The following is a 26,651-nucleotide window of genomic DNA, read 5'->3' on the forward strand; positions in this document are numbered from 1 at the left end:
GTATAAATGTCTGTTGGATACCTACTGACATCCTGACCTGCACCCCCCTCTGACCACCTCAGTGTCTTTGTCTACATCTGTTTATATAGTCATCCCTGTAGTGCCTCAGTTAACCATTGTGTCTGTGTCTCTCCCCTCTCTGTTCTTCCTTCTCTCTGTGTGTTCTCTCTTTTCCTGCTCTGCCCAGCTGGCGTCCTGCAGGAGTGTTCCCCCTTCTGACTGTAAGTTAGTCACTGTTGTCCCAGTGAACTGTCAGCAGAAACCGCCCTCCAGTGAACGGACACAGATGACGGCGGTATGTCATAAACAGATAACGCTGGTGGAGGGAGTGTTCAGTTTAAAGTCCATTTGAGGTAAATGTTCCAGCAGCACTGCGAAGTTGGAAGCACAGTCTTGAGCTGAAGTTATAACTTTTGAAATAGTCGTTCCCTGTCTTTGTCTTTGTCAGTGTCCCACATGGTTATGGAGGAACTCTGGTCCAGTTTTTTCGCTTCGGTTCTTTGACATTTTTGAGTATTTTACACTCTCTAGGACCTGCCACAGTAGTTGAGTTAGGTTGAGGTCTGCTGCTGTACTTCATATCATTGGCCTGTTGCCGGAGCTCCTTTAAGCCGACCTTTATCACATGTTTACATTTGCCTCTGGAACACTCTGGTACACAGAAACTCTCATAGTCGGCCCACTGGGTCCAAGATGTCCAGGTCCTGTGGCTTCAAAACAACCATATCATCCTCCCTCCACCACTCTGGTACCACTGTGTTAAAAAGCGGGTGTTTCTGATGAAACTCTGTGTTTGACTTTCATCAAAACATTCAGGCCAAAGAAACCCTGTTTTGGTCTGAACTGTCCATAAACTGCAAGAACAGACCCGTAAGACTGATATTCCATAAAATCCTGTCAAAATTGTCTTATTTTAAGCAAAAATACCTTTACCAAGTACTGTAATATTACGTAAGAAGAGAATTTATTGACTAGAATTCTTAAGACCAGGGGTGTCACAAGTTTTTAAGGACAGGGGGGGCTTAGCCCCCAAGAGATGCACAGGTTATGAGCGAACGTAGCACACGAGCACAAGCTTTTCCATGCAACAACACTGTCCTTATGTGTTTGTGCCATCTCATGCATGCCAAAGATGACTAAAGCTTTCTTCCAGTTCTTGCAACCACTACTTACCAAACTATAATGTTTGATGTTTTTGCCAAACACTCTACATGGTTGACAGAATATTCTAACCAGTTGTGTTACAGGTCCATATTCAGTACTCGAGTTGTAAAATAAAATCAGGGGGATGGTGGATTTTATCATATGGGGACAGATAATTTGTGCTGATTACAAATAATATAATATATTACAAATAATAGCACTGACCAAAACATCTGCAGAAATACTGCAGGAATGACATAGCAGCAGTTAAATGCAGCCTTCTGTAAGCTTTAAATATCCACTGGGCTTACATCTAATACATCAAAACACAACAATAAAAAACACTTTTCTGAACTTATCAATATGACTCTGTCCTTCACAGGATAAGTAAAATGGATCACTGCAAAAACTCACAATCTTAACAAGAATATTTGTCTTATTTCTAGTTAAAATGTCTCATTTTAGTAAAAAAAAATCTCATTACACTTAAAACAAGACTCATCACTGGAAAAAACAACAATTTTCAGCTGTTTCGAGTAGATTTTCACTTGAAATAAGTAGAAAAATCTGCCAGTGGAACAAGATTTTTTTGCTTGTAATGAGAAGATAAATCTTGTCCCACTGGCAGATTTTTCTACTTATTTCAAGTGAAAATTTACTTGAAACAGGTGAAAATTGTCAAATAAGTTATTTTTCTGGTGATGACTCTAAATGTTGAAATAGCAGTAAAACCACATTCATTGATGAAATGACATAAGGGATGGAAAGGGGGGATGGCAGTTTTACAGGGGGGATGATTTTGACTGTTTTTATTTCAGGGGGGGATGCCATCCCCCCTCATCCCCCCTCAACTCCAGTACTGTTCATAGGGATGGAGGAGTGATTATTATTATTTCCACTGATGATAACCACACCTTGAATGAGTTCAGTTCGATTTTACAGAGCTAAAACTTGACAGAAATCAACATTATGCTAACAGTTTAACTTATAGTGTGCTAGCCAGGTTTTAATTATCAAAATGGGGAGCACCTGGTTCATTAATTACATGGGACTCTCTGCTGTTAGCTGGAGCTAACTAATTGTTACTACCAGCAGTGATGAAGACTTACTTTCTTGACAAACCTGCGTATATCCAGTTGTCTGGCTGTGTGCAGCAGTAGCTAGTGTGTCCATATGTGTAGATGCAGCGGAGTGTAAAGTGGCAGTGAAAACGTGGACTGGATTTTCAGTAATATGGGCGTTCTCTATGAACAACTGGAACGGATTGGGTAACGAAGCACTGACGCTACCTTAACACTGTAAAGTGAATGGGACCAACAGATTTATGATCATATTTAAGTGAATAGTGACAGGTTTATATTATTATTTATTTAAAATAATATTCGTGCGTCTTTATATTGAATTGGGCTGCATTTTTTGTAAAGAAAAAAAATAGAATAAAAAAAAATTATTTAGGGGGGCTTAAGAATATTTTAGGGGGGCTTCAGCCCCCCTATAAATAGGCCTAACAACGCCACTGCTTAAGACTAGCAAGATGGCCTAAAATAGTCGTGAAAAAATGCTTATTTTTACTTGGTAATTCGTTTTTACAGTGTAGGTGACTATTCCTGAATTTTAGTCGTTTGTTCAGATGCAGAAATGTTTTCTCTAAGACTCTTGCTTATGTCTGTCCCTCTTGGCGGTGCGTCAACGCAGACCTGGGTGCTCCAGACCAGCGGTGCCTCTGAAATACCATACTAAACAGTATATACTTAAAAAGTATACTGAAGTTTGGCACACTTTTGAGTAAATATCAGTAGTATGCATTAATTCGGACGTACTACTCAGAGCCACACGGCACTTCCTGCCGTTGGGAGGGGGAGTTACCATGGTAACAACTCCTGTCACTCCTGGCTGAAACAAGATGACATTTCTCCTGCGCTGTGTGGTTTTATTCTGGTGTTTTTTATTAATATCTTATGGAAACAAAAGTGAAATCACACCTAATTACTCACATTTGAATTGTAGCGTGATGGTGGCGGTGATGCTGCTGCAGCTTCGCTTGGTACCAGTAACGTTATCCTCCATTTTTGTTGGTTACTAAGTATCTGCGCTGCACTTAGCAACCAAACACCGCTGCATTGCATTGTGGGAAGTTTCTGCTTAGCTAGTGTCCATCAATCCACACTAATAAATTTCTCCGGAATGAGTATGGATAGTACATACTATTGTGTACGTACTAATGTTTCGGACGCACTAACAATCTCACATGCTGTTTTTTGCATACACATTAGGGTGGAAGTGTGGGATTTCAGACGCAGCTCAGGAGACCTTTCCGGAGGTCTTTAGACCTTTCCGGAGGTCTGCAGACCTTTCCGGAGGTCCGCAGACCTTTCCGGAGGTCCGCAGACCTTTCCGGAGGTCCGCAGACCTTTCCGGAGGTCCGCAGACCTTTCCGGAGGTCTGCAGGCCTTTCCGGAGGTCTTTAGACCCGACGACGACGGCCCACCTTGTCCAGCTCCTGCAGGTAGCACAGAGCGGCGTCGCAGGCCCGGAGGAAGCAGGACAGACTCTCCTCCTCCCTCTCCGACAGACGGACGCGGGACACGGTGGACACGGTCTGGTGGTCCAGAGACAGACCTGGGGAGGCGGGACAGACACGGTCACGTCACAATGGTAATGACATCTCTGCTATGATGATTTGGTCCAGAACCAGGTCCCGGACTCTGAGGAGGAAGATGGACACGTTACTGAGGCAACGGCTGGGGAAGATGAGGGTGCTGGTACCTGGACCGTCTGCCGTCCTGATCCGTCCCTAACAGAGAACACCTGAAGAGTTTGGAAAGGAAGTGACTTTTACTTTGAAATAAGGAAAGAAGTGCTCCATCACTTCACATCCTCGACGCCAGAATGTGTTTAAGGAGAAATAACGACCCTTTTTTCAATGACGTCTTGTGCGAATGAATTTTAATTTGAATGTCTTTATTGTCATTTGTACAGGTACAACGAAATTGGATGCAATCTTCTTTAAGAGGCATGGTTTAAAAAAATATATATATATAAAACTATAAAAATAAATAATCTCTAAAAGGACACAAACAGGAAGACAACATACAGTATTTACATATGGCAGGTATTGCACGGTTCGGTCAGTATTGCACATGGAAAAAGTCAGTCGGAGTATTTAGAAAAATTAAAAAAAACAGATGTGGAAAGAAATAATATAAAGTTGCTTGAAATTGTTTTTTTTTTTATTTTAGGTTGTCGTATTCAAGACAAGGCAAGGCAAGTTTATTTGTATAGCACAACTCAACGCAAGGTTATTCAAAGTGCTTTACATCAACATTAAAAGCAGCAAGACACAATTAAACAGTAAATAACAAATAAAAGGATAAGAAAAGAGGTAAAATAATAAAAAGCACAAGTTGTTAAAAAGTAAGAGCAGTAGAGTACAGCAGGTAAGTGTTTAATTTAAGAGTACGCTTCAGTAAACAGTAATGTTTTTAGCCCTGATTTAAAGGAGCTCATTCACTCATCTTACCTTTTTCTTCTATTTGGTTTAGTATGTTTGACTCTTACTTTTAGCTCCTGATTTTCCACTATTTATCTCAACTATTTTAATTTGTTTGGTCACTCAATTATGTGAAAATAAATATCCACCCACGTGGATCTCACGTCCTCGCCGTGCATCTGAAGGTCGTCAAGTAAAAACCGAGAAAAACAGGATACACTGCAAAAACTCAAAATCTTAACAAGAATATTTGTCTTATTTCTAGTTAAAATGTCTCATTTTTAGTAAAAAAAAATCTCATTACACTTAAAACAAGACTCATCACTGGAAAAAACAACATTTTTCACCTGTTTCAAGTAGATTTTCACTTAAAATAAGTTGAAAAATCTGCCAGTGGAACAAGATTTTTTTGCTTGTAATGAGAAGATCAATCTTGTCCAACTGGCAGATTTTTCTACTTATTTCAAGTGAAAATTTAGTTGAAACAGGTGAAAATTGTCAAATAACAAGTTATTTTTCTGGTAATTACTCTTGTTTTAAGTGTAATGAGATTTTTTGACTAAAATGAGACATTTTAACTAGAAATTAAAGCTGCAAGCAGCGATGAACGGGCCCTCGCACTCACGGCCACCGCCCCCCATAAGCATATCAGAAACGACACCACCCATGACTTCCTATGTCAAACCATTAAAAAGTTATAGCAGAAAAAAGGGACAACCAATTAGAAGAAGGGGCGGGGCTAGTTCAGGCCAATGAAGGTCAAGGCCTCAATACTGAGTCCCATGACACCACCCACGACTCTTTATGTCAAACCATTCAAAAGTTATGACAGAGAAAAGTATTCTAGGGGGCGCTGTTGAGCCGTTAGGCCACGCCCATTAATGCAAACCATGAAATATCAAATTTATCGCCAAGCCTGGCTTGCATGTAAAATTTGGTGACTTTTGGAGAACTATCAAATATGGACCAATCAGATGAAGGGGACGCGCGCTTTTTCGCGTCTAGCGTTGCCACGGTAACACTTTTGAAAGAGAAAAGTAATGCGCGTAGTCCCAGGATGAAGACGCACATTTTGATGTATAACACACCTGGGTGCACGATACGGTTCAGGCTGTATTAATTCTCGAAGGAATGGCATATATTGCTTCAAAATTACGCGATTAATTCAGAATGTTAAAAATGGCCGACTTCCTGTTCGGTTTCGGCCATGGCGCCAAGAGACTTTTCTTTAAGTTGCGACATGATACAGGTGTGTAGCGATTTTCGTTCATGTACATCAAACCGTATTGTGGGGCTTGAGGCGCAAAGTTTTTTCGGTCTGAACCAACCAGATGAAGGGTGGGCGCGCTTTTTGGCGTCTAGCGTCGCCACGGTAACGCTTTTGAAAGAGAAAAGTAATGCGTGTTGTCGCAGGATGGAGACGCACGTTTTGATGTATAACACACCTGGGTGCACGTTAGGGTTCGGGCTGTATTAACTGCCGAAGGAATGGCATAAATTGCGGCAAAGTGACACGATTAATTCAAAATGGCTGACTTCCTGTTCGGTTTCGGCCATGTCGCCAAGAGACTTTTCTTTAAGTTGTGTACTGATACAGGTGTGTAGCGATTTTCGTGGATGTACGTCAAACCGTATCGTGGGGCTTGAGTCACAAAGTTTTCCGGGGGGCGCTGTTGAGCCATTTTGCCACGCCCATTAATGTAAACCATTAAATATCAAATTTTTCGCCAGGCCTGACTTGCATGCAAAATTTGGTGACTTTTTGGGCACGTTTAGGGGGGCAAAAAGGCCCTCATTTCGTCAGAAGAAAAAGAAAAAGAAAAAAAATTCCTACAGATACAATAGGGCCTTCGCACTGAAGGTGCTCGGGCCCTAATAAGACAAATATTCCTGGTAAGATTTTGAGTTTTTGCAGTGTAAAAACACAAACTCTTTGGTTTAAAATAGAAACTATAACCAGCGCTGCTTATCTAAGACATAAAAAAGAGGTTTCAACCCGTTCTGATCACCACGAGGTTTACATCCCGGTCCTGACACAAATGTCTCCATGACGATTGGATTATCGGTTGCAGAAATTGATAATTTGATGACAGTGACGTTTGACAGTGAGCAGGTCCTTGCGAGACCAGATGCTCGGCCTGATGACCGTTAGCGAGCTTATTGGGACAAATAATCCTGCGGATCAGCAGCTCTCCAAGAAGGCCAGAGGCCGGCGGCCGGCAGCCGGCGGGCCGCCGCGCTCTCCGGTCCTGACGCCGGGCCAAATCAAATAACCCGGCAGCTGCCAATGGTCAAGACTTCATCATCCAAATATTCACATGGTGACTCCATTCCCTCAGGAGTCCTCCGTAAATCAGACGAGGGAGCAGGAGATCGACCAGTTAAGGGTACTTTTAAATGTGGGTTGTGCAAACATTGTACCAATATCAAAGAATGTAAACAATTCAGTGACTTTAAGGCCCAATCCCAATACTCCCCCTACTTTCTTTCACTACCCCTAAAAAAGAAGGGGCAGATTTTAGGGCACTTGAAATCTTCCCAGGGGCCTGTCCCAATACTCCCACTACTCCTACTTTCAGCACCACCCCAGAGTACAGACGTGATCGCCCTGCACCCGGGGGAGAAACCTGCAGCTCTGTGGAGAATTACCGCTGGCTGAAATAAATCATGTAGGAAGATAAATGTTGGTTTAATAGATGAAATCTAACAGTTGTAGCTACGCCTGTTAAGAAATTTGCTCCGAAAATTACGAGATTTCTGCCTGCCGGCTCCGGAGCTGATTTATGGTTCCACATTAAATCGACGTAGAGCCTACGGCGTAGGGTACGGCGTACGGCGCGCGTCGCCGCGTAACCTACGCCGTAGGCTCTGCGTTGGTGTAACGCGGGACCATAAATCAGCCTTTATTCTGGCGAGGTTTGAAAAAGACTTTGCAACAACGGGCAAGCGAGTGATTATATACATTCACTGAGTGAATATTATGAAAGTAAAATATATATTTCTCGCTAGAAATGTAATCAAAACGCATTTTTATGCAGAAACTAACTCAAAATATTGATTTTATTCACTAAAAAATAAGAAATGTCCGCCATGTTTTTTTTTTTTGATTCAGTCCGCAAATGACGACGAAAAGCATTCTGGGAAATTTTTCTGGCCCTAGTTAAGCTAGTGAGCATCGGAAATCCCTCGATCCGTAGGGACAGATTCATAGCCACTACACTAGTTTTCTTCACTACCCCTAGGTGGAAACAGGAATTGGGACACCACTACCCTCACGGGAACGCGCAAAATTTAGGGGTAGGGATGAAAACGAGGGGTAGTGGGAGTATTGGGACAGGGCCTAAGACTAACAAGGTTTATGACATCAAGTCATTCATTAATTGTAATACCATGTTTGTTGTCTACCGATTGTCTTGTACCTGTGGTTGTTTTTATATCACACTTATTTATTTCAAACGACGCTGCACTAAGCGTCGTTTGAAAGACAGTTTCTGAGCATAAGTATGCTATTAGAAAAGCAACATTTGATTACCCAATGGCTAAGCACCTTTTTGAAGCACATGACAGCAACCCAGGTTCACTTATGGTTGAAGGGCCTAGAAAGTATTCAAAAAAACATTAGAGGTGGTGACAGACTCAAATTACTTCTGCAGAGAGAGACCTTTTATTTTATATTTACCAAATGAAAGCCACTATCCATCCAGGTTTAAATGAAGACATTGATTTCAGTCCTTTTTTGTAACTTTTTTTCATTACAGATTGTGTTCTTTCTTCTCCTATTTCCAGTATTTAATTGTTTAACAATTGGTGGAGCCATGTATTGGTCATTATCTGTTATTTCTCTTGTTTACATTTGTCCTCCCACCTACTCAGGTGATTCCAATCATCCCATTTAAGGAGAATCAATGTGTTGAGTGTTACACCCTGAGGAAGCTGTGGCCCAAACGCGTGGGCTGTAACCCACTTTTTTAATCTTCTACTAGGAATGGGTGATATTTTACCGTTCACGATAAACCGCCAAAAAAATTCCCCACGGTAAGAATTTGTCATCTCGCGGTAAAAATGATAAATTGCCGTTGATGATGTTTTTGTGTAAAGCTGGATTTATGGAAGGAAGGAAGGAAGGAAGGAAGGAAGGAAGGAAGGAAGGAAGGAAGGAAGGAAGGAAGGAAGGAAGGAAGGAAGGAAGGAAGGAAGGAAGGAAGGAAGGAAGGAAGGAAGGAAGGAAGGAAGGAAGGAAGGAAGGAAGAAAGAAAGAAAGAAAGAAAGAAAGAAAGAAAGAAAGAAAGAAAGAAAGAAAGAAAGAAAGAAAGAAAGAAAGAAAGAAAGAAAGAAAGAAAGAAAGAAAGAAAGAAAGAAAGAAAGAAAGAAAGAAAGAAAGAAAGAAAGAAAGAAAGAAAGAAAGAAAGAAAGAAAGAAAGAAAGAAAGAAAGAAAGAAAGAAAGAAAGAAAGAAAGAGGTGGAGTTGAATTGGTATTTTTTTTAATCGTTATCGGGATAAATGCCAGAAATGATTGTGATAAATGTTTTAGTCCATACCGCCCATCCCTATCTTCTACAAGAAATAGCCACTTTCAAATAAAGGCTTTTTATATTCAAAGAAGAGTGCCTTGGCTTTTTCTTCTTTTTCTGGTAGAGCAGAAGATGACTTGTTTTCTTAAACGTCATCCAGAGGGAATCAGAGTGATGTGCCGTCAAAGCCTGACGGGTCTCATGAGGTCACGGCTAATTATCAGGAAACGGGAGCGTAATGACTTGATGATGATGACTGAAACAAGATTATCAAGAGCCCGAGTGCAACACAACGTCTGCTCTTTTATTTTATCTTAACTTGAGACGACTGCAAACGTGTTCCTTCATACGTGACTCTCCATCTCTCTTATGGATGGAAGCATTTCCTACTCGACCCCGGATGCCTGCAGGTCTCGCTCCCTCGTCTCCGGGAGAGACAGCCGGCAGGAAAACGTGCAGATTTGTCTTCATTGGCGCGAGTTCGACGTTCAGACTCAGAGAGGTCGCCGGCTCGGCTCCAGCCCGGCTGATGTTTTCCAGCTGAGCTCCGTTTCTCTCCTGGAACCGGAGCTCACCGGCGAGCCGCCGCGCTTTTATTCCCAAACAAGGTCATTTTGATTTCAGGGCTGCGATAAGTCCCGGCAGGAGGATGAGGAGTTCAGGCTCGCCCGTGACGGTGCTGGAAATAACACGGACACGTCCTGCACTCGAGCTGCTGCAGCTTCATGAAACACGTGGCGACCTTACAGATGTAAATATCCGTGTTACACGCCGGGTCGACGGGTGGGAGACGGCTGTCGTTACATCACAAAAAGTTAGGGCCAGTCCCAATACACCCCCTAGTCCTACTTTTCATCACTACCCCTAAATTTTGCGCGTTCCTGTGAGGGTAGTGGTGTCCCAATTCCTCTTTGCATGTAGGGCTAGTGGACATAACGAGGGCTAGTGTGTATGAATCTAGCCCTTCACAGCGAGGGATTTCAGATGCTGATCTCACCAGAATAAAGGCGGATTTATGGTTCCGCATTACACCAACGCAGAGCCTACGGCGTAGGTTACGCGTCGCCGCGTGCCGTATGGTGCGCGTCGCCGCGTAACCTACGCCGTAGGTTCTGCGTCGATTTAACGCGTAACCGTAAATCGCCGACGGCTCTTCTCATCCCGAAAACATCGGAGCAAATTTCTTAACAGGCGTTATTTGGATAAACTGAGCCCAGGTTGGGGATCTTAACGGTTACTTTTACACCTGAAAAAATATTAAAACTTAATAAAGTGGCATATTAACAGCGCTCCTGCGGAAATTAAAACAGCTTTTATCTCTGGGCTTCCTGATATGGTGTGACGTATGTGCAAACGTAACTACGCAGTCGCTTACGTACCCGAACGTAAACCACGCAGTGACGTAGCGAGTGGTGTCCCAATCCCTAGGGAAGATTACCAGAGCCCTACTCATTTTTAGGGTGAAGTGGTAGTGAGTGAGGGTTAATGGTAGAAAGTAGGGGGTGTATTGGGATAGTGAAGTGGTTTGGCTTTGATGTCCGGCATCATGTTTGGGAAAAACTCAACCCAAACCCGTGTCAACGGTCAAGTGGAGGGGTGGTGATACGGGGGAGGTTCTGCAGCCGCGGGACCTGGAGCCTTGTGGCTGTTAAGTCCAGCATGAACTCCACTGTGTGACGAACACGGGGACGTCTGTCTGGCAGGGACGGCTTGGTTGAGATGCATCAGGTCCGGCCAAAGTCCCGATCACAGTTTAGCTGAAATGACCTGAAGAGAGTCGGGAATGAGCCAATGCCAGGAAACTTCAACGACCTGAAGCAGCGATGTCAAGACCAATAGACCGGAATATACCAGAATGAACCGGAATGGATCATAATAGACCGAAATGGACTGGAATGGACTTGAATGGATAAGAATGGACCAGAATGGACCGAAATACACCAGAAAGGACCGGAATGGACCAGAATGGACCAGAATAGACCGAAATTGACCATAATGGACTGAAATGGACCAGCATGGATTGATACAGACCAGAATGGACCAGAATGGACCAGAATTTATCAGAATGGACCAGAATGGACCAGGATTGATCATAATGGACCAGAATGGACTGGAATGGACCTGAATCGACCAAAATGGACGAGAATGGTCCAGAATAGACCGAAATGGACCAGGATGGACCGAAATGGACCAGAATGGATCAGAATGAACCAGAATGGACCAGAATGGACCAGAATGGACTTGAATGGACCAGAATGGACCAGAATTGACTGGAATTGCTCCAAAACAATGAGAGGAATGGAGAGGATGCCTGGACGCCTCCCCGGTGAGGTTTTCCAGGCGTGTCCCACTGGGAGGAAACTCCTGACCCGGAACACCCGGGGGGACTGTTTCTCTGGCTGGCCTGGGAACATCTTGGGACGCCCCAGATGAGTTGGGCCGCGGAGAGGGAAGTGTGGGCTTCCCTGCCAGGCTACTGTCCCCGCGACCCGACCCGGATAATCGTAAGATAAATGGATGGAATAGTTTTACGTGAATACAGAGAAAAATAAAGTTGAGGGCCGATCTTGGCCTGAGTCGCACTGCAAGCAGATCGTTTCTTTTCTTCTTTATTATTCTGTATTTATTTACACAAAAAAACGCAGGATTACAAAATCTCCTCCCCCGTCAGTATGTTTTAAGATCTGTGCTTTCCAGATTAGATACTTCTGTCTGAAGTTGTCACTGGCTAGTTGATAGTAGGGGGGGCCCTGACAGACGACTGATATCGCTCCATATCAGCGACACAACTTGAAACCCCCGTAGACGCTGCAATGACAGTCAGGAATCTCCCTGATGGGGCCCCTTACTAGCCAGCATCTACGTGCAGCAATAGTGATTCACAATTAGAAAAATGAAGCAAACATATTACTCTGGACACACGAAAAGAAAGAAACAAGAAGAGGATGAAGAGAAAGAAGGTGACAGTGGTAAGAATGTGTAAGTTATGTGTGTTACAATTAAAAAAAAAAGATTAAAACAAAAATTGTTATTAAATTATGTTTCTTGTTAAATTTTTTATGTACCAATACCTGATGTATTATTTTTATAAGAATATATTTGTATCTTTTTTTTTTTTCTTATTTAGGTTATAAGGTTATAATCAGTGGTGGACAGTAACGGAGTAAATTTACTTGAGTACTGTACTTAAGTACATATCCAGAGGATTTTTACTTTACTTGAGTATTAGATTTCTTTGGTACTTATTACTCTTACTTGAATACATTTCCAAGACAAATATTTTTACTTTTACTCGAGTAAATTTCTAGGAAGGCTGAAAAGTACTCGTTACTTCCAGGTCTGCTCTTTTTTCTTCTTCCCTAAAATCCTATTGGACACAAGCTGTTTTTGTCAAAGGAGGAGACCTATCACAGTGCACGCTCTCCACTGGGATGTACGTAAAGCAGAAATATGTCAAGCCTCCTCAAAACGATACCGCCAAAGTAGCCTGCGTTTGTAAAGACATAGCCGCAACAAGTCAAGACAGAGCCACAACAAGTCAAGACAGAGCTGCAACAATGGCTACGCCTGCGTCAGGAGAAGAAAGACAATCCGCTGAGTCGTCTGAGTCTGATAATGAGCCGGACTCGGAGCAGGGACTTTCACAAAATCGTTGGCCATTTCTTAACTCAATGTTTGAGTTCGACCGAGTAAAAAACGAGGGCACAGACAAACCACAGACATTTATTTTCAAATGTTTATTGTGTCTGCCGAAGCAGAACTACCTCTCTGCTTTCAACAACTCAACAGCGAATTCTCAGAAACAAGAGTTAAAAGATCCTTAAATTAATTTAGAAAAATATAGTAATTTACTGATGTGGAAAATAAGAAATTTACTCTTACTCTTACTTTTACTTAAAGTAAATTTAAAAGCATTTACTTTTGGATACTTAAGTACCTTTAAAAGCAAGTACTTTTCTACTCTTACTCGAGTAATATTTTGACTGATCTACTTTTACTTGTAACGGAGTAAATTTTGACCAGTAGTATTTGTACTCTTACTCAAGTACTGGGGTCGAGTACTCTGTCCACCTCTGGTTATAAGGTTATTATATTTATATGTATTATATGTGTAATTTATAGTTGTTCTGCTGCGTGACTGGGCCCCTATTCATAAGCTACAGTAGCTTCTGGGGAGTCCCATTTTACAAACCTCAATTATTATCTGTATTTGTTTTTTTTAATTATTTGTAAAATAAACTCAATTCAATGTATACATTATAAAAAAGTCACTTTATTCCAAATTCCCGTCATCCACCAAGTTTACTGCACATTAAAGTCGTGTAAAGTGAATTCAGCCATTTTCTTCTAAACACATTCATAGCCACATAATAAGTTAGTGTGTATTTAAAGTTTGCATTGAGATAGTTATGTTATTTATTATTTATTTTATATGTTAATTGTTTAATAAAAGAAATTGGTTACTGATCTGTGGTCCTGGATTTCTTTCATCATGATTCTGGGGGGCCCCGTGGTCTGTCCGGCCCAGGGCCCCCCGGGGCCTAGAAACACCCCTGCTCTCGTCCACTGAGAACTAAACCTGGAAGATGTTTCAACGTCGCCTGAAAGAAACCTGTCTAGCTGTGAGAAATTCAAGTTCATAACCAAAGGGGAAGAACAAAGTCAAAAGAATATTGTACTTTTAAATGGGATAAAACTATGGAATTGTTGCGAAAAGGACTTAAGAATGTGTAGTTCAATCCATACCTTCAAAAAAATGTTTAAAATTAAGACTATCAACGTGTATAAAAAAAATACTGTAATAAACTGTACGGATATATTGTAATTCATTGACACCAAATTTCATAGTGTAACTATTATTACTGGGCTTTTGTTTGCTTCTTCGCACCCATCATATAATATATGATAGTGCAACAGATGTATTATTGCACTGTGTGTGTGTGCGTGCATGCGTGTGTACACTAGAGAGTGTGAGTGTGTAGTGTCTGGATGTGTGAATATATGTACGTGTCTGTGTGCATGTGAGTATGTTTGTGGTTGTGCATGTATGTGTAAACACATTCATACATTGCTGTACAGTTAATGTATATAGTACTGATACTATAAAAACATGGATGCAAATTTGTAATGACATCCCACTACTGGTATATTTATACTTTGATAGCCCAAACTGTTGGTTTATTTGTCCTTAGTTTTTGTGCTCTAACAATCATTAACTTTTTCTTTTCCTGCACTTCCTTATTTGTCTAGTATTGATTGTATAGGGTAGGAATCACAAGCTCAGGCTTCAGCTACACCTTTTTTGGTCACATCTATTCGAGCTCATCTCTGTAGTTCCTCTCTGGTTTTGCTGTTTTTCCCATGTGTGCTGTATGATGATGATTGTACCGATGTAACATTGTTTTTTGGATGACCAAAATAAACAGAAAAAACAAAACGTCGTTATGTCGCTGCAACTAGGCCTGTGATGAAAAAATCGATTTCCCAATTCTAAATCGATTCTCATATTAATTCCTAAAAATTGATTCATATGTCTAAAGATCGATTTTTTTTTTAATTTTATTTATTCATGTCTATTTTTTTTCATCATTTTTTTTACAACTTTTGGTTATTTTTTTGTTTATCCCCAAAAAAGGAATGTTTTGTTGGACACGAGAATAACTGGTGCCATGTTTTTGCCTTTAAATATGTTTAAAGGTATGAAAACATTAAAGTGTTAGGTTATAATTGCATAAATTGTCTATATTTCATTACTTTATATACTGTCTTGGGGTTACATTTGCAAAAAATGCTAAAAACCAAATGCTCAAAAATTAAAAACCAAAATAGACCAAAAATGGAACAAATAAAAACAGAATGTGGGAAAAAATAAAAGCGATTTCCTCCGTCTCTGTTTCCTCCCTGGATCTGTTTGGTAATTCTGACCCACGATGTTTCTGAAAGCCGTTCTATCAGCATTCTGGGAGCTGATTGGTCCTTACAGCATCATTAGCTGCCAATACTTGCTGTTTAATCTCAATATAATACTAGTACTAATATTTTGCATAACTACAGTCATATAATTCATGCAACAGCTCAAAAAACTGTTTTAATAACACTAACCCAAATCAATATCGGAATCGAATCAAATCTTGATAATCGATTCTGAATCTTAAGAATCGGAATCGAATCAATTCTTGACATTTTAATCGATCCCCAGCCCTAGCTGCAACCAGGGCCGGATTTAGCGAGGCCCACTAAGGTGGGCAGACTGAAATGTAGGGTGGGCAATGCTTGAAAATTTTGGGGGGGTCAAACCCCCGAAATGCATAGAAAACTATGCTGTCATCATATCAGTTCATCTATCTTCTCCACAGTATGCTAACCCTAACCCTTCCTGACACTCCCCTCTGCATTTACCTGGGCTTGGGACCGGTGTTTTGCCAATCCTTGTTACCTGCCGAGAAATGCTACTTTGTGGTTCTGCGGATGCGCACAGTCGATTTTCAAAGTTTGCGTCATTTCTTGCCCGATGTAAAATGGATAATATGGGATGTTGAGTATTTGATCCTTCAAAATACACCACCCCTGACATGAATTGCATTAGACATTGTAAACATTATACGATAAAGAGAAAAAAAAACAATTCTATCTTTATTTGATATTCATTCAGTCATTCGCCTTTATTTAACCAGGCAGGTCATTAAGAACATTTTCATTTACAATGACGGCCTGGCAAGAGACAAGGACCACTTGGGGGGAAAGGAAGTGGGCTAGGGAGTAAAACACAGAAAAAAACAAAACACAAAAATTGTAGCTCTGCAAAGGTAGAAAACCATTAGGTAGAATTTTTGGCAAAGCAGAAAAAAATGGAAGAACACCGGCACAAAGAGGACACTGGCTTTTGTCCTGTTGAGGCTGCATTTATTTTATTTTTTTTGCTTTTTTTTTTTTTTTTTATCAATCAATCGTACTCTACGGCGTAGGCTCTGCGTTGATTTCAAATGTCCCGCGGCAGGCTGGTGGCTCCAGAGCCCGCACGCAGCACCGCAGCACCGCAGCACCGCAGCACCGCCACCCGCACCGGCGCTCTCCGCCCTCGCCGCCGCCGGGATGGAGACTCCCGGCGAGGGCGGAGAGCGCCGGTGCGGGTGGCGGTGCTGCGGTGCTGCGGTGCTGCGTGCGGGCTCTGGAGCCACGGCTACGCCGTAGGGTATGGCGTAGCCTACGGCGTAGTGTACGCGGCGACGCGTACCATTCTGCGTTGGTGTAACGCGGAACCATAAATCAGCCTTCAGTGTGTGCTCTGTGTGCTGACGCCGGGTTCCTCCGCCGAGACACAACTTTTGCGGTATGCGTTCATTGTTGTGTCTAAAAATGATGCGCAGTGCCCACCCAATCAGAAACGGTACAGATATTCTGTGATATTTTTTTATATTTGTAAAAATATTAAATTATAAAAAAATAAAGGATCCCCATAACTTTGATTGGGTGGGCAGGACGCACGTTTGGGTGGGCACAGCCCACCCCTGCCCCCCCCTAGAACCGGCCTCGGCTGCAACCCGGAACAACAGCTTCTACCAGATAAAGTACGGCAGGTACCTTTAATGATGAAGGCCTCGGCCAGCAGGCGGAGGTGGTAGGTGGGCTGGTCGTCCTGCGTCAGCTCCTCCAGCCCCACCCTGGCACACATGCCCTGGGCGTCGCGGTAGCGGCCCTGCACGTAGTGCACCTTGGCCATCAGCAGCAGGGCCTCGTTCAGGTACCGGGGCTGCAGGACGACAGGTGGAGGCGTCAGAGCCGTGAAGGAGGTGTCTGCTAAAGGATGATCAAACCTCTGCAGGCTGACTGAACTGACCGGGAGATGGCCGTGGCTCAGGATGGCGTTCAGGTGGCCTTTGGCCTTGGAGAGCCTGGGCTGCTCGGTGTCCACCAGAGGAACGGAGCGCCGTAGGAGATCCATGTTCTCCAGCAGACACTCCTCCAGCAGCGCCTCGGCCGTCAGCAGGGCCCCGTAATCATCTGAGGGCCGACAAGGGAAACCACTGAGTGACCTGGGATCACAGGTCAAAGCAAAAACTGATGCTCATACTTTATTTAAACCCCTCAAACATCTTAACTGCACTTATACTAAAGCGGGGTCGGCAACCCGCGGCACTAGAGCTCTTTAGCGCCGCCCTAGTGGCTCCTGGAGCTTTTTCAAAAATGTTTGACCTTTTTTTTCCTTTTTTTCTTCTTATTTTTTCTTTATTTTCTCTTTTTTTTCCTTTTTTTCTTTTTTTCTGGTTTTCTTCTTTTTTCCATTTTTTCTCTTTTTTTCTTCCTTTTTCCTTTTTCCTTTTTAATTCGACTTTTTTCTCGACATTTCGACTTTTTTCTCGAAATTTCCACTTTTTTCTCGAGATTGTACTTCAATATTATTCTCGACATTTCGACTTTTTTCTCAACATTTTGACTTTTTTCTCGAAATTTTGACTTTTTTCTCAACATTGACTTTTTTCTCGAAATTTTGACTTTTTTCTCAACATTTTGACTTTTTTCTCGAAATTTAGACTTTTTTCTCAACATTTTGACTTTTTTCTCAACATTTAAACTTTTTTCTCAACATTTCCACTTTTTTCTCAACATTTCAACTTTTTTCTCAACATTTTGACTTTTTTCTCGAAAGTTTGACTTTTTTCTCAACATTTTGACTTTTTTCTCGAAAGTTTGACTTTTTTCTCAACATTTTGACTTTTTTCTCAACATTTCGACTTTTTTCTTGACTTTTCGACTTTTTTCTCAACATTTTGCCTTTTGCCATTTGCCTTCATTCTAAGGCTTATACAAGGCTTTTAATTTTTTGCGGCTCCAGACATATTTGTTTTTTGTGTTTTTGATCCAATATGGCTCTTTCAACATTTTGGGTTGCCGACCCCTGAACTAAAGTTTACACGCACGTGAAAACAGTCCTCCTCTCTGATTCGCTCAGTCTTAAACCTCGACAGTCTGAAACACAGATTTCCTGTTTAGATCTGTTTGGGGGGTCAAGTCTTTGAACATGTTTACACGCTGAAACACTCAACATATTTTATAGCTCTTTTTATCGGCTCAGGACGTTGGAGCTGGAGACGACACTTCAGAAACGACCAGCAAAACACGTGGTCGTGGCATTTCAGACGAAAATATTCTCGTTTGACCACATGAGGACTGAAAACTGAAAACTTGAATAATGAAGACAGTGATAAATAACAGTGTTTACATAAACATTTAAACCAACTGTCGACTTCAAGAAATATCGATGATGTCAAGAGTAACGATTGACCTGTTGCATCTTTTCTCCTAGACTTCTCGAGACCACTTCTTTGTGGTCTTGGTCTCTCCAGGTCTCTGACTCGGATAATTGAGAGTCCGTTGCACCAAGGTGACAGAATCTGGTGATCTCCAGTTCTTCCTCTTGTTAATGTACAGTTTTGTAAACTATTTGTATTTTGCATTTGATTTCATGTTTTGGTGCATCTGCATTTGTCTCTTTTTTAATTACAGTTTTGTGTTTATAACAGCCTTGTTTGAATAAATATATGAATAATATTTGCATATCGTTGTGATTGATTAAGCATCAGGTCCATTTCAGTGATGCTGATATACAGTGTGTGGCAGGGTGCGTGCCACGGGGGCCCGACCGAAGGACGGAGAGACACAGAGCTTCGTGCAGACCCTTTTTATTATCTTACACCCACATGTGCACAAGCATTACAGCCTGACAGCAGCTCCTCCGACCCCTCGCTGCTGTCCGGCTCCGCCTTATAAGGCAGGCAGGTGGAGAGAACCAGCCACTCAGGTGGATGGGACACAGGTGCGTGTCCCATCCACCTCTCCAACCTGCCACACAGTGTAACCTGATTACTATAATGGTAAATAACGTAATTTCAATCTTTAATATCTAAAATTCACGTTTAACCCAGGAATATGTGTCTTATTTCTAGTTAAAATGTCTCATTTTTAGTCAAAAAATCTCATTACACTTAAAACAAGAGTCATTACCAGAAAAATAACTTATTTGACAATTTTCACCTGTTTCAAGTAAATTTTCACTTGAAATAAGTAGAAAAATCTGCCAGTGGAACAAGATTTATCTTCTCATTACAAGCAAAAAAAATCTTGTTCCACTGGCAGATTTTTATACTTATTTTAAGTGAAAATCTACTTGAAAAATTTTTGTTTTTTCCAGTGATGAGTCTTGTTTTAGGTGTAATGAGATTTTTTTTTACTAAAAATGAGACATTTTTCACTAGAAATAAGAGAAATATTCTTGTTAAGATTTTGAGTTTTTGCAGTGTAGTCTCTTGGTCTCGGTTTAGGTGGTCTTAACTACGAGTCTATTTTCTCCCAAAGCTACATAACATAGAATTTTTGCCAGATTGAGGCCGACCAGGCGGCTGGTTTGGCTGCAGTTCCATGACTCTCCACCAGGGGCTGGATCAGAGCTTGAATCCATCTCCTCTAATGTTTAACACAGCCAGAGGTGTCAAGTAACAAAGTACAAATACTTCGTTACCTTACTTAAGTAGAAGTTTTGGTTATCTATACTTCACTGGAGTAATTATTTTTCAGACGACTTTTTACTTTTACTCCTTACATTTTCAAGCAATTATCTGTACTTTTTACTCCTTACATTTTAAAAACAGCCTCGTTACTCTATTTCATTTCGGCCTTTAAATAAAAACTATCCAGTTAAATTGCTCCATCCGGATAGAGTGAATTTGGTTGTGGTTGTTTCAGATGTTCTTGTCCAGTTTTGTTCTTACATCCGTTCCCTCAGATTCCTGCAACTAAACTTGGATGTACATTCCAATAAAGGTTAGGATAAATGATAACATGCCTCTGAAGTTTGACTTTTTGCACCATTACAATACTTATAGGCAACTAGTCATCATATCTGCTGCTCTCTGAAACACATGTTAATGCTCAATAGTACACATATATGCTTCTTTAATATATTTGCATTATACTAAGATGCATTCATTTTCAATGGCTTTTGTCCTTAATGGCTTTTTCCCCCTTACATTACTTTAACTTTTATACTTTAAGTAGTTTTGAAACCAGTACTTTTATACTTTTACTTGAGTAAAAAACTTGAGTAGATACTTCAACTTCTACAGGAGTATTTTTAAACTCTAGTATCTACTGTATACTACCTGAGTAATGAATGTGAATACTTTTGACACCTCTGAACACAGCAGCCACCAGACTGCTGGACCTAAGCAGCAGAGATGCTCAGTTTTAATGGTTTAATGTTGCTTATTCTCCCGTGAAGTTCCTCCATCTCCGGGGTGAAGCTCTCCGGCTGCACCTCGAAACGCTGTAGCCTCATGCACCGTAATAACGTTGATCTTAACGCCTGAGCGCACGTGCACACAAGGAGAAGCTGCTGCCTGCAGCAGCCAGGCCTCTGGAACCCGTGTTTACTGCTCCCAGGTGACGGCTGGAGGCCAAAGAAACGCTCCCAGGCAGGTGGACAGGTGTGCTCTGATGCCCCAGTGCATCCTGGGTAATGCCACACCTGTGTTTGTGAACACACACTTCATTGCGTATACTGTAAACTTTCAGGAAGAGCATTTCTCCGTCCTTGTTGCGGGTGAACACTAGGGAAAAAAATTATCACGATAATCTCTGGCATTTATCCCGATAACGATTAAAAAAATACCAATACAAATACGTTATCAACAGGAATTTATCTTTCTTTCTTTCTTTCTTTCTTTCTTTCTTTCTTTCTTTCTTTCTTTCTTTCTTTCTTTCTTTCTTTCTTTCTTTCTTTCTTTCTTTCTTTCTTTCTTTCTTTCTTTCTTTCAGGCTCATTTCTTTCTTTCTTTCTTTCTTTCTTTCTTTCTTTCTTTCTTTTTAGGCTCATTTCTTTCTTTCTTTCTTTCTTTCTTTCTTTCTTTCTTTCTTTCTTTCTTTTTAGGCTCATTTCTTTCTTTCTTTCTTTCTTTCTTTCTTTCGTTTTAGGCTCATTTCTTTCTTTCTTTCTTTCTCTTTCTTTCTTTCTTTCTTTCTTTCTTTCTTTTTAGGCTCATTTCTTTCTTTCTTTCTTTTTTTTTCTTTCTTTCTTTCTTTCTTTCGTTTTAGGCTCATTTCTTTCTTTCTTTCTCTTTCTTTCTTTCTTTCTTTCTTTCTTTCTTTCTTTTTTTCTTTTTCTTTCTTTCTTTCTTTCTTTCTTTCTTTCTTTATTTTTCTTTCTTTCTTTCTTTCTTTCTTTCTTTCTTTCTTTCTTTCTTTCTTTCTTTCTTTCTTTCTTTCTTTCTTTCTTTCTTTCTTTCTTTCTTTCTTTCTTTTTAGGCTCATTTCTTCCTTCCTTCCTTCCTTCCTTCCTTCCTTCCTTCCTTCCTTCCTTCCTTCCTTCCTTCCTTCCTTCCTTCCTTCCTTCTTTCCTTCACGTACGTTGTGCGTGGATTTAACACAGAACCATAAATCAGCTTTACATAAAAATGTCATTAACGAGAATTTATCGTTTTTACCGTGAGATACAAATTCTTACCGAGGGGAATTTTTTTGACTGTTTATCCTGAACGGTAAAATATCGCCCATCCCTAGTGAACAGTAACCTTCTCGTGTCCTCTGATTCGATCTTCTTGGATGAGTGTCCGGGGTTTTCTTGACATTATTTGTGGAAGAACAAAGCATTAGAGGAGAGATCTTTTATTAAAAAGTTGCCACGATGTCACGCAATTGTACTGAAGCGTGTGACATGCTTCGGTCAAAAGTACCAAATGATTGAATGCGCATGACGTCACAGATGCAACTTCATAGCGGGTTACGCCCACTGAGTGTCAGAAAGACTGAGTGTCAGAAAGACTGAGTGGCAGAAAGACTGAGTGTCAGCGTAAACTTTCAGTTTGAGCAACTGGAAAACATCTAAAATGGGAAAGAGCTGTTGTGTGATCAACTGTACTCATAGATTTAGCAAGAAATCAGAGTTATCGTTTTACAGACTACCGAAAAATAAGCTCAAGAGAGACAAATGGATCGCTGCAATTCACAGAAACAACTGGATTCCAGGCACCGAAACGTGGATTTGCGGTTCCCATTTTGTATCAGGTAATGTTGGATTTTTGGGTAGCTAACGTTAAACCGTCAAATCATAAAGTTCAGTGTCTTCATCACTTTAATTTCACCAACAAATCCTGCCTTGAAGTCGGACCAAGCGTCAAGACTTTTGTAAGCCTTCAAGCTTTGCTTCGTGTATTTCCCCGGCGTAGAAATTAAGTACATTTAAATATCAGGAAACTGGATTCTTGGCCAAATATTAATGTCCATGGACCACTGGTTCTTGGTAACTGTACCAAATATTAATGTCCATGGACCACTGGTTCTTGGTAACTGTACCAAATATTAATGTCCATGGACCACTGGTTCTTGGTAACTGTACCAAATATTAATGTCCATGGACCACTGGTTCTTGGGGTAACTATACGGGTCACTGTCAAGTCCAACTGGCTTTAATTTAAGCTGATAATCGGCTGTTATCACGTCTTCTCCACTAGTTGCAGCTGTTTTTGCCACTCAGTCCCAGTAAGGGGGCTGGTCCAGTGGGAAAGTGACGTCAATGCAGACCCTCTATATTTGTTTTTTAACAGCTCTGATCAAAGCGCTCGGTTTTAGGGCCAATCGCAATACACCCCCTACTTTCTACCACTAGCCCTAAAAATGAAGCCACAAACCTTAGGGCCCTTGTAATCTTCCCTAGGGATTGGGACACCACTTGCTACGTCACTGCGTGGTTTTCGTTCGGGTACGTAAGCGACTGCGTAGTTACGTTTGCACATACGTCAAACCATATCAGGAAGCCCCGAGCTAAAAGCTGTTTTAATTTCAGCTGTAGCGCTGTTAATATGCCACTTTATTAAGTTTTAATATTTTTTCAGGCGTAAAAGTAACCGTTAAGATCCCCAACCTGAGATCAGTTTATCCAAATAACGCCTGTTAAGAAATTTGCTCCAATGTTTTCGGGGATGAGAAGAGCCGCCGGCGAATTATGGTTCCGCGTTAAATCGACGCAGAGCTACGGCGTAGGCTCTGCGTTGGTGTAACGTGGAACCATAAATCAGCCTTTATTCTGGCGAGATCTGAAAAGACTTCGCAACAACGACCAAGCGAGTGATTATGTACATTCACTGAGTGAATATTATGAAAGTAAAATATATATTTCTCGCTAGAAATGTAATCAAAACGCATTTTTATGCAGAAACTAACTCAAAATATATATTTTATTCACTAAAAATAAGAAATGTCCGCCATGTTTTTTTGTTTGATTCAGTCTGCAAATGATGACGTAAAGCATTCTGGGAAATTTTTCTGGCCCTCGGTCGCGAAGTCAGCACTGAAATCCCTCGCTGTGAAGGGCTAGATCAGGGGTCGGCAACCCGCGGCTCTAGAGCTGCATGCGGCTCTTTAGTGCTGCCCTATTGGCTCCCTGGAGCTTTTTCAAAAATGTTTGACCTTTTTTTTCCCTTTTTTCTTTTTTTCTCTTTATTTTCTCTTTTTTTCCTTTTTTTTCTTTTTCTTTTCTTTTTTTTTGACATTGGTATCATAAGTTTTCTTCTTCCTGCTCCTTTTCTTTCATGATGATAATGTGTACTTCATGGAATTTTGTACAACATTATTAAGATATAGATGATATCTTATTATCATGGTATATCTTATTAAGATATACCATGAATGGAATAAATGAAATGAAAAAAAAAGAAAAAAAAACATTTTGACTTTTTTCTCAACATTTTGACTTTTTTCTCGACATTTTGACTTTTTTCTCGACATTTCGACTTTTTTTTCTCGACATTTTGACTTTTTTTTCTCAACATTTTGACTTTTTTTTCTCTACATTTTGACTTTTTTTCTCTCGACATTTCCACTTTTTTTTCTCGACATTTCCACTTTTTTTCTCGACATTTCGCCATTTGCCTTCATTCTAAGGCTTATACAAGACTTTTCATTTTTTGCGGCTCCAGACATATTTGTTTTTTGTGTTTTTGGTCCAATATGTAGTTAGTATTTATAACAGATTTTAAACAACGTACTTCCAAAGTACAGGAAATGCAGCAAGACGTGAACTCTGATAATTCTGGCTAACTCTTCCCCTGGTTGGATCTGTGATGTCACAGATCTGAGCTGCTCACTGGGAGACACGTTTTCAGACCTAAACCGACTAAAACTAAACTGTTTTTTTAGTTTTTTCTTTGGCAGCCACCTCAGACACCCACAAACATGCTCTCAAGCTCAGAAAAAGATATTTACATGCGTCGAGAGAGTTTGTCCGCTTTAAGTAAACTACTCTATCTTGCTTGGAGTCCAAGGTCCAACTTGTGTACAGTACTAGTCTGCTCTCTGAGCAAACAGTTCTTATTCCTGAGTATTTTCACAGAGATGTCAGAGTTATTTTAATCTCTCAGAGTTTTTACATTTGCTCCTGTTCTCAAACTCATTTCAGTCAAAAAGTTCAACTTCTTCCTCTGGAAACAACTTCTTAAAAACGTCCAGTTTAACAATTAATTGGCATTTAAACCTCAGAATCCCATCAAATGTCCATCAGCCTGGAATCCTGCGGGTTTATTTGAGTTTACTTTGGTTCTTGGTGGTATTCTAAATTGGCAAAACTTAGTTGAGAGTTGAAATTACCTGAAATAATTTGCCTGAATCAAAAGTGAGTTGAGATTATTGAGTTATGTTGTTGATACAACAGAAATATTACTACCTTACGCACATTTTTACCTGCTTTTTTGCACTGTTTTTTTCTCTCTTGCACTACCTGAACTTCCATTGCAATGTACTGTATATATTGTTTATATCTCGTAATAATATATGTTTTCTACTTTTTTACTTTTTTACCCCTCCCCTGCATGTGTGTGTTAAAGGGGACCTATTATGAAAGACACGTTTTTTCTTGTTTTAACGTATATAAAGTGGTCTCCCCTCACCCTGGCAACACAGGGGAGATGAAATCCCATCATTTCTGCAAGGTCTGTGACCCCCGCCCGACAGAATCCCCCAGTGTCACGTGATTTTTTTGAGCGGTTTAGAATCTGCTCCCGTCGTGAGTCACGACGGGAGCAGATAGGTCGGCCTCCGCTGCTGAAACCACGCCCACAACCAGCTCTCTCCGCCGGCTGGAGCTCCGCCATTGTTCGGCAGCGGTGACTGTTTCCACCGGTTTCAACAGCGAAGGACAGTTAAAATGAGGTTTTGCATCGACATTTACCCTCATAAATGGATCAGTTCCAACAGCACGGACCCGGCAACTGCACACGAGTCAGCGGTAAGTTAGGTTTTTTTTTATGGTATTTATATTTGTATGATCTTTGCATGGGCTAAGTATTTAGCTTAGCTCCGGAGCCCCGGCGCCACATACGGACCGGACCGTCGAGGAGCCCCCGGGTTCGGAGCTCCGGGCCCGGAGCTATGGCCAGGCCCGTGCCGGCGGCTCTATTAGTACCGTAATACATTTTTCTTCTGTGGTTTCAGATCTTTCAAGCACCTGGAGCTGTTCACATTCAGAAGACGCACGGTCCTTCCTTGAGCCAGCAATAGTGCATACATTTTATTTATATATTTTAACAATAAAGTTGCCATTTGTGAAAATTCAGTGTTGTGATTTCTTTACAGTTAACATGATTCATTTGTCTTGTAACATAAGAAGTGAAATGATGAGGAATTGGAGTAAATAACTGTAACTGTTTAGAATTAAATTCAATCTTCCTGTGTGAAGACGAGGTGACTAAAGGCTGATTTATGGTTCCGCGTTACACCAACGCAGAGCCTACGGCGTAGGGTACGCGTAGATTTAACGCAGAACCGCGGACACGCTTTGCTACGCAGCCGCTGCTCTTCTCCCCGGAGCGACGCTTTGTCTCCTCCCCTGCTACACGTCATTCAAGCAGCCAATCAGAGCAGAGCCTCATTATCATAGCCCCCCCTTCCCTTAGAATGGAGCACAGAAAAAGGCTTTAGAAGCGGTAAAACTATAGACATGGCCCACAGGCTGAATTTCTGATTTATCTAGAAAAAACAAGCTTTAGATTGTTTTTAAGACATTCAAGGCCTGTTTAAAATATACATTAAATGCCATAATATGTCCCCTTTAAGTGTACTGCTGCTAACAAGTGAGTTTCCCCATTGAGGGAGGAATAAAGGATTATCTTATCTTATCTTATCGTATTTGACTAAAAAAAACGAGTTCACAGAATTGTTTACTTAATTTAATTATACAGGACTGTCTCAGAAAATTTTAATATTGTGATAAAGTCCTTTATTTTCTGTAATACAAAAATGTCATACATTCTGGATTCATTACAAATCAACTGAAATATTGCAAGCCTTTTATTATTTTAATATTGCTGATCAAGGCTTACAGTTTAAGAAAACTCAAATATATAAAAATTAGAATATTCTGGGAATCTTAATCTTAAACTGTAAGCCATAATCAGCAATATTAAAATAATAAAAGGCTTGCAATATTTCAGTTGATTTGTAATAAATCCAGAATGTATGACAT

At 40.9% G+C, this 26,651-nt stretch overlaps 1 protein-coding gene across 1 annotated transcript in view; it reads right to left on the bottom strand.

Annotated features, from left to right (window-relative positions):
* Positions 1 to 26,651, bottom strand: part of ttc7a (tetratricopeptide repeat domain 7A) — a 155,521-nt gene that overhangs the window by 123,155 nt on the left and 5,715 nt on the right. Inside the window, 3 exon segments of the mRNA XM_061744697.1 lie at positions 3,632 to 3,762; positions 16,727 to 16,895; positions 16,983 to 17,146. Of these exon segments, the coding sequence (XP_061600681.1) occupies positions 3,632 to 3,762; positions 16,727 to 16,895; positions 16,983 to 17,146 (464 nt within the window).

The sequence above is a fragment of the Cololabis saira genome, chromosome 17 (genome assembly GCF_033807715.1).
Source record: "Cololabis saira isolate AMF1-May2022 chromosome 17, fColSai1.1, whole genome shotgun sequence".
Taxonomy (NCBI): domain Eukaryota; kingdom Metazoa; phylum Chordata; class Actinopteri; order Beloniformes; family Belonidae; genus Cololabis; species Cololabis saira.